This window comes from Vombatus ursinus, unplaced genomic scaffold (genome assembly GCF_900497805.2).
Source record: "Vombatus ursinus unplaced genomic scaffold, bare-nosed wombat genome assembly UNPS02014799.1, whole genome shotgun sequence".
Classification (NCBI taxonomy): Eukaryota; Metazoa; Chordata; class Mammalia; order Diprotodontia; family Vombatidae; genus Vombatus; species Vombatus ursinus.
Window position 1 is genome coordinate 55,833,037 of NW_020954577.1, and position 8,868 is coordinate 55,841,904.

The following is an 8,868-nucleotide window of genomic DNA, read 5'->3' on the forward strand; positions in this document are numbered from 1 at the left end:
TTCCTGTACTCTGCCTTTGAGAGGTCTCAACCTCTCAGGCCACAACAGCTCCACTCTCAGGCGGGCTGCTAGACTGTCCCACAACTGAGCTCCTCTTCCTGTAAACTTGTACCCATTTTACCAACAAACATCTGGTAAACACCTCCTATGTGTCAGCCACTGTGCAGAATACTGGCTAAAAGACCCAGAAGAAGCCAGCCCCAGGTGAACATAGACACCTCATTCCCGAGGGTGGGGTGGCTGGTGAGGCTGGAAGATCAGTAGGAAGATCAGGAAGGACCACGGCAGAGGTCACACCGTGGAGGTGGGACGGCATGGGGGAGGTGTGGGCACAAGGCTGATTTGGACCAGAGCTCAGGGAGCCTGGAAAGGGGGGCTGGAGCCAGATGGTGAGGCCCCAAACCCCAGAGGTGACAAAGAGAATGGGGCTGCTTGGGACAGACTGGAGGCACAGCTGCCACAGAACTGACCTAGAAACTCTTTCATCCCAACATTGCCTGTGTCTGGTTGGTTTTTTATTCCTTTGGTTTGACGTTTCCCAGTGGGCATGCTCACCTGGTTCAGGCTGCACATGTTTGGCACCTGGGTTAGAGAGTCATTGGGGAGTGGGCCATTGGCCCATTGGGGGACATGTTGCCTCGGATTCCTGGTGCCCCTTCCCCCGGAGCCTTCCTCGCTCCCATTTCCAGGTGGTTGCCAGGCCTGGCTCTTCTCCTCGGCCACATCTCTGGCATCTCTTGCCTTCTTTCTGTTCTGGCCGATGTCCAGAGGTGGGTGTTGGCAGGGCCAGAGCTTCCGGGCTGGTCTCCCCACTGGGGTTTGTTTCTTCTCCCCAGTCAGTGTTTATGCCTGGTTGGAGTACGGAGGTCCAGTCTTGTCAGTCCCCTGGCCTCACGCCTACGGTGACTCCCCGTCCCTTATCGCTGACCAAGAAGATTTCACCCTTAATAGTGATACGGGTGACTGGCGCACATACAGCACCAGAGCCTCCTGCTGGGAGGGGTTCCCAACTGTTCTCCCTGTCTTACAGATGAGAACAAGCCTCTTTGCCTCCAAGGCCTCATGGTTGGGTGTCAGCCATCTCACACCTCCCCATCACCCGCTGAGCTGATGCTGCTGTGCCCTCACCCCATGCCGTGTCTCTTTCTCTACAGTGTCCCCCATACCGAAGAATCCCTAACTGTTCTGCCCCCACTTTTCTCCACTACCCCCAACCCCACCCCAACTCCTCTTTAGGAGGAGGGGCTTTCTGGGAAGGGTCTTTGTAAAGCTTTAAAATGAAAGAGAACATGCTTAAATATTATTTTAAAGCTGGAGAACGGGTTTAGCTTTGTGGACAGCTGGCTAAAATGAACACATTCAAGATTTAAGTGTGGGATGTCTTACACATAATGGCCATGCAGTCTTCAAACAGTCACTACTCTTTGTGTCCTGCCAAACTGATTCATTAAAGAAGGCTTTGTAAACTTTGAAATTAGTTTTATTTATGGAAATTCATCGCTGATCTTTGTTATGGGAAACATATGTTTCCTGCCCTGCATAAGCTTCTATCAGGAGCTGGCCACATCGTCCCTGAATATTTTCTAGGTGGTTTCATTGGGGGAGGCAGTAGTCTGCTCTCTAAGGGAATCTTTCTTTCTTCCTTCCTTGACGTTCCTTTCTTGAGCGTTTAGGAATAGTTGTAGAAGTTGGTTTTTGTTGCTGGGAGGAAATCTCCCACTTCACTAAAATTTTCATTTATCAAGACCACCCTGTGCTGGTCTGACTGGGGGTGAGCTTTAGTCGAGGTATGATTTCTCCCTCTTTGGGTAGATGTTTCTTCCTGAAGCTGTCAGTGCCGCTCAGTGTGGTTCACCCTGTGCCCCAAGGGCTCTCCTCACAGCCCCATGCTCTTCTCGCTGTAGGGTACGGTCAATAAGGTGGCCCCCAGCCACCTGGGCTGCTTGGTGCACGGATGTTTCAATGCCTCCATCCCCAAGCCGGAGCACATGCCCATGGAGCAGTGGCAGAGCCTGCATTTCCACGTGGGAGATGAGCTGGAGTTTGAAGTGTCCCGCCTAGACTCCGATGCTGCGGGCGTCTTCTGCATTAGAGGAAAGCTCAGTGTCAGCAGGTGGGTTCATCTGCATGAGGTCTGCCAGTCAGGTGTGCAGTTTTGGAAATGTAGAATGTGATTGATGCAAAGGGGAATCCTAGAGGGGAGGGGCGGGGAGGCTGGAGGCTCATTCCATAAAGGGCCAAGGTTATCGCATGGGATCAATTTTCATTTTTCCTTTTTTTAGCTGCTTTTTCTTTTTGACTAAACAAAAAACCTGTTTTTTAAAGTCTTTGTTGGTGTAATTTAAATTTTAATCATCCTAAGGTTATGAATTTAGTTTGCAGTTAAGGAAACTGTAGCCCACCCAGGTGAAGGGACTTGCATGAGCTCATCCAGGTGGGAAAGAGCTGGGATTTGAACCAGCATTCTCTTGACTCCAGATCTAACACTTGCCTATAACATGGACATGAGGTTGCTTCTCTGAAGATTATTTTATTCTCATGGTTAGAAAATGTATTTTAGCTTTGAACTTATATAATATGTTGTAGTTTAAGGGAAAAACTCTTTCCTGGGGTGGCATATTATAGAACCCTCAGGTTACTGCTCTACGTGGCCTTCAGAGATGGAATTGTCCAAAGCCTTCATTTAGAGTCAGGAAACCAAGGCCTCGTTTTCTTTTTGTCTTGGTCGACCCAGGACGCTCATTACTAGCATGAGAACCTGCATGTAGTACACAGTTCATAAATGTTCCTTGTTGTAGAGACCCCCCAGGATTAGGAGACAAGTCTAAAGCCTCTCTGGTCATGATGGTCAGAGTGAATTTGAATTTTCCTCTGACTGAAAACCAAACCCACCCTGCCTTGTGCCCCCCATCTTACTTTTTGGAGTCTCTCAGAGAGACTCCTTTCTTGGGGAAAGTGGTGGATCTGAATTGGAAGGGAGGAAAGAAGGGGAATTGGGACTACTGGACATGTGGATGGTTGGGTCAGGAGCAGTCCTGTGTCCCTCCCTTTGTCTTATGCCACCGGGGCAGGCCACCTCCCCAGTAACAATAATAACCTTCAAACATGTTATCCAGGGCACTTCAAGGTGGCTGGAAGGCATTGGAGGGCTGTCATCTGGTTGGTGGTGGGTGTGTTTGCTGCATTAAAGTAGCTGGAGTAGAGGGGAACTAGAAGAGGCCAGTGTTGGCCCTGAGTGAGGCCCAGGGCAGGTGCCCACACTCCGTGCCTCAGCTCTTCTCTGCACACCCCCCGTGCGTCTCTCCCCAGGGCATCCCTGCGTTCTCACTAACCTCTGTCCTATTCTCCGCAGCTTGCCGCCTGCACTTTCCAAAGGGTCTGGGGACGTTGGCAATGAGGCCGAGCCTGGAGCAGGGGCAGAGAAGCCAAAGAAGAGCAGAAAGAGCCTGAAGCAGCCCCCTGAGCACTGTGGTCCCACACCGGCTGCAGTGCCTTCAGATGTGGCTGGGGCAGCAGAGACCAGCCCCCAGGCCCACGAGGCTGTGAACGGACTGTGTGAGGAGCGGAAGCACCACCGAGAAGAGCTGGAGCAGGACTCCCTGTGGCACGCCAGCGACTCAAGCGGCTACCAGAGCGACCACCAGAAGAAGAAAAGAAAGAGAAAAAAGCACAGCGATGAGCCTGAGGGTCCGGAGGGCCCCCAAGAGCCGAGACCGAAAAAGAAGAAGAAAAAGGAAAAGGAGTGAGCCCTCTCCAGGCAGAGGGGAGGCCAGAGGAATGGCCTGAGGACGCTCCCATCGGTCTGGAAAGAGAAAGAAATGGTTGCGCATGAACATTTTAATGTTCCAGAGACTAAAAAACGACTCCCAGAATCCAGGGTCGAGTTCCAGTCTCTTTGCCAAAGATGTGGGTGCTGAGTATCATGTCTGGGCTGTTCCTGAGCCCGGGGTCTCTGAGGCAAGGAGGATTGAAACCCACTTTGGGAGCTGTCAGTGTCCAAGGGAGAGGCACAGTTAGGGGAGGCTGACTTTCCCCATTCCCTTTGATCAGCATGGCAGGGGACAAAAAGTATGGCCAGTCTCCTCAAGGGCTACATGGTGGTGGGCCGGCCAAAGAGTGGGTGTCCCTCCTTGTAATCTTGAGGGAATTTAACTTTACTCCCATGATTGCCCTCATTTGGGGGCAAATAATAATAATGACAATGGCTCCCCTTTCTATAGTGCTTGTCGCAGTGTGCCAGGCATGGTGCAAAGTGTATTAGTTATCTCCTGTGCCCGTCACAACAGCCCTGAGAGGGAGGGAGAAAACTGAGGCTCAGAGAAGCCAGGGTTCTTGTTCAGGGTCACCCAGAGTTCAAATCCCAGGGCCTCTTGACTCCAGGCCCAGTACTCTAACCACTGTGCCTCCTAGCTGCCCTAGCTATGGTCTTCAAGTTAGGCCTTGCATTAAGAAAACTTGATAGGTAGATAGAATAGGGTAAAACTAGATTTCCTAAAGTATTCTTCACTTTATGGAAGGATTGATCATAGGATTATTTTTCATCATGTCTTATTTTAAAACAGGTTTTCATTTAAAGAAGTTTAATTTGTGTGCAGCTTTTCTGGAGGGGGGAGGAATTTCTTGTGAAAGTTAAGGTATGTGTATATTCTAATTTTTAAAAAGTGCTTTGTTTTGGGGTATATATAAATATGTGAATATAGCTTTATAAATCTCAGTATTAGCAAAGTGCCTTTGAAATTGTATGTATAATAAAAAGATATTCTTTTATTTAATTTAGCTTTTTTTTTTTTAAACCATAAAATTTAGTTATGAGTTTAAGTATGTTTTAAATTCTGTTAGCACACAACCAGACAGTATCACTAAATAAAAGTTAGGGTGCAATTTGGTATGATTTTGATAGTGGAATTTTATTTAGCATTTATATTACATGATTTTTCCTTTTTTTAAAAGATTATCGCTCCTGAGTGTTAATGTGAGAAATGAATTCATTATCTTTGTCCTCAGCTCCAGGTTCACAAAGGCTGATGAGTCATTCGTGACAGACAGCTCATCTTAATCTGCCCCTTTGTGCCTAGGTCTTTTTGGTTTGGGTTTTGAGAAGAAAGAAGGATTTCAGAATGACCAGTAATGAGCCAGCATGGCCATAGTTATCGTCAGGAGCCTGGCTGCTCTGCTGTGGTCAGCATGACCAGGCCCAGCATCTTCACTGGGGGATCCAGACGTGCGGCTGCACAGAACGTTGGCCATTTCTTTTTTTGGAGGTAACGCCACAGCTGGGATGATGAGAGTCTTTCGAGTGGAATCCTTTTAAATTATAAAATGGATTTCTCTGTTTCCTCCCTAAGTGGCGGATGCCCTTGATTTGAGGGCTTGGCTTGGACTAGCACTTTGCACTTTCAGCAGCTTTGTGACCTTAAATTTCTGGTTTCCCTGCTGAGCCCCTTGACTCATTTGTAAAATAACGGTATGGAACAGATGATGTCTAAGGCCCCTTCCCGCTCTAAAGCTGTGGCCCTGAAGTATTTACAGGTCACCTGGGCAATAGTTGTTTCAGTATATATACGCTAAGCTGGTTGGGGCTGGTCCCAAGGGTAGTGGGACAGGCAGCAGGTTCATAAAAACATTTTTTATTTGGCACCAAAGCAGTATTACCTGAAAGGTGGACCCCAAAGAGGTCAGCACACGGGAAGGGTCAGATGATTGTGAAAGCTGGGAGGCAGGGGGCAGCATTCGTTGTCAAAACCGGTGCTGGCTTTAAGTGTGGGCTAAGATTAATGGGTGTGCCATTAAGGTTAACTTGCTGACTACCCTCTGACAGGCTAAGCTGTGGGGAAATGAAAATCTTGAGAGGAGGGAAAAGTCAATCACGTCTCACTCAATCTACTGTAGCTGTTAGTTGTAAACATAGTTCCTACTGCCTTATGACTTTAGTGAGGAATATGTCAAATTAGTAGTATTTTTTCCTGATTTTTACTAAATCTGATGGTTGTGGTTGAACTCATTATAGCCTAATCACTAAACAAGCAGAATAGTTACTGGATATGATTCTCTTCAGGCATTTTTGACCTTGGGCAAATACAGCTATGTAACTGTAGTAAGAGGGTTTTTGTATTTATAAAGTTGTAATCGTGACAAATTAATAGTGAGTAATAGTAGTATTCATGGAAAACTACTTTGGAATAGCAAATGAAAGAAGCACATTACTATAGATCATATTTTTCTTATTTCTAGAATATTACAGCTGGGGTTTCTGCCAACTTCACTGTTTTAGAATAAACAAATTACAATTGTGATCAAAATGAACAATATACTCTATAGAACTTATGACAAGAGGTTTGTTTATGCTCCACCATCACCCTAAAGCAAGACGCATTTGGAAATGGTGGGTTCTGGCTTTCCTGCAAGCCTGGACAATATTGCCTTTAATCCCAGATCAGGGTTTTTTTAATATGTCGTGTCCACATTAGGAAGACTGTTGCCCAGAAAGGCTAATAGCTGGAAGGACCTACACATGCAAGAATGACCAAGGAAACCCAACTGACCAGTAGCGACCTCCGGTATCTCTGTACAAATAGACAAACTGCGGGTAATGAGAGCAACTAGAGATGGGAACATCCAGATTTTCATTGTGATGGCATTGACGGGGGCGTTCTCTCCAGGGACGCAGGTTCTAGTCAATCCATGCTTACTCAACTTGGACGATTCTGTCCATATTTGTTCATGGTTAGGCACGTCTTGTTCTGGGCTACACGTCTCCAAATAGGCGCATTCAGAGGACCTTGCTCTCCTTAGGGAATTAGCCTTGGACAGCGTGCTGCAGCTGCTCATTGACTGTGACCAGCCCTTTTGGCAAGTATTTGTGTCTAAGTTTATGCCTCACCTTATGGCTGTCAGCTAAGGTTCTCTCTGTGTCTCTTTCAAGGAATCTTGAATGTGTTAGACATATTGCAAAAAAGAAAAAAACCAAGTAAAAATAAAATTTAAAAAAGTATACTTCAATCTCCATTCAGACACCGTCAGTTCTTTCTCTGGGGATGGATAGCATTTTTCATCATAATTCCTTCAGAGTTGTCTTGAATCGTTGTATTGCTGAGAATAGCTAAGTCATTCACAGCTGATCATCTTACAATATTGCTGTTACTTTCTACACAGTACATTTCACTTTGCATCAGCCCATGTAAGTCTTTCCAGGTTTTTCAGAGAGCATCCTGCTCATCATTTCTTATAGCACAATAGTATTCCATCATAATCGCATACCACAATTTGTCCAGCCATTCCCCCTCAATTTCCAATTCTTCGCCACCAGAAAAGAACTGCTATAAATATTTTTTGTACGTATAGGTCCTTTTCCTTTTTGTTTTTTTATCTCTTTTGAGATACAGACCTAGTAGTGCTATTACTAGGTCACAGGTTTACATGGTTTTATAGCCCTTGGGCATAATTCCAAATTGCTCTACAGAACGGTTGGATCAGTCCACATCTCCACCAACAATGCATTAATGTCTCATTTTTCCCCATATCCTCTCAATCTTGGTCATTTTCCTTTTCTGTCTTAGTAACCAATCTAACAGGTATGAGGTAGTACCTCAGAATTGTTTTAATTTACATTTTTCCAACAATAGTGAGTTAGAGCATTTTTTTTATATACCTATAGATAGCTTTGATTACTTCATCTGAAAACTTAATATTTTCTGATCATTTATCGATTGTGGAATGTCTCTTATTTTTACAAATTTGACTCAGTACTCTATATATTTGAGAAATGAGGTCTTTATCAGAGAAACTTGCTTCAAAATTTTTTACACAGTTACTATTACTATTTCCCTCCATCCTACTCCCCTCCACTTTTTATTCTGTTCTCTTTCCTTTTAAAGTGTTTTGCTTCTGACTACCCCTTCCCCCAGTCTGCCCTCTCTTCTATCATCCTCCTTCTCTCCTACTTTCCTGTAGGTTTAGATAGATTTCTATCAGTTGAGTGTGTATGTTATTCCCTCTTTGAGCTAATTCTGATAAAAGTAAAGGTCATTCACTTACTTTCAGCTCCCTACCCTTCCTTCTCCACTATAAAAGCATTTTCTTGCCTCTTTTATGTGATAATTTATCTTGTTCTACCTCTCCCTTTCCTTTTCTTGAAGTACATTCATCTCTCACCCCTTAATTTTTTTTTTTTTAGATATTCTTTCATATTCAACTCATACCTATGCCCTCTGTCCATATATTCTCCTTCTAACTGCCTTAATGAGAAAGTTCTTATGAGTCAGAAATATCATCTTCCCATGTAGGAATGTAAACAATTTAACCTTAAGTGTCTTAAGACTTCCCTTTCCTGTTTACCTTTTTTATGCTTCCCTGGAGTCTTATATTTGAAAGTCAGATTTTCTATATAGCTTTGGTCTTTTCATCAAAAATGCTTGAAAGACCTCTATTTCATTGAATATCCATCCCCCCAAGTGTTATACTCAGTTTTGCCGGGTAGGTGATTCTTGCTTGTAACCTTAGCTCCTTTGCCCTCTGGAATATCATATTCCAAGCCCTCTGATCTTTTAATGTAAAAGTTGCTAAATCTTGTGTTATCCTGACTGTGGCTCCACAATACTTGAATTGTTTCTGGCTGCTTGCAATATTTTCTCCTCGACCTGGGAGCTCTGCAATTTGTCTATAATGTTCCTGGAAGATTCATTTTGTGATCTATTTCAGGAGGTGGTTGGTAGATTCTTTTACATTCTATTTTACTCTCTGGTTCTAGAATATCAGGGCAATTTTCCTTGATAATTTCTTGTAATGTGATGTCTAGCCTCTTTTTTTTTGATCATGGCTTTCAGGTAGTCCAATAATTTTTAAATTATTTCTCCTGCATCTCTTTTCTAG

At 44.7% G+C, this 8,868-nt stretch overlaps 1 protein-coding gene across 1 annotated transcript in view; it reads left to right on the plus strand.

The window, feature by feature from the left end:
• Window positions 1-4,772, plus strand: part of LOC114050357 (DNA-directed RNA polymerase I subunit RPA43-like) — a 6,594-nt gene extending 1,822 nt beyond the window's left edge. Inside the window, exons 3-4 of the mRNA XM_027871951.1 lie at window positions 1,905-2,113; window positions 3,353-4,772. Coding sequence (XP_027727752.1) covers window positions 1,905-2,113; window positions 3,353-3,746 — 603 coding nt within the window. The 3' untranslated portion in view covers window positions 3,747-4,772. The remainder of the gene's footprint in view (window positions 1-1,904; window positions 2,114-3,352) is intronic.
• Window positions 4,773-8,868: the final 4,096 nt, after the last annotated feature.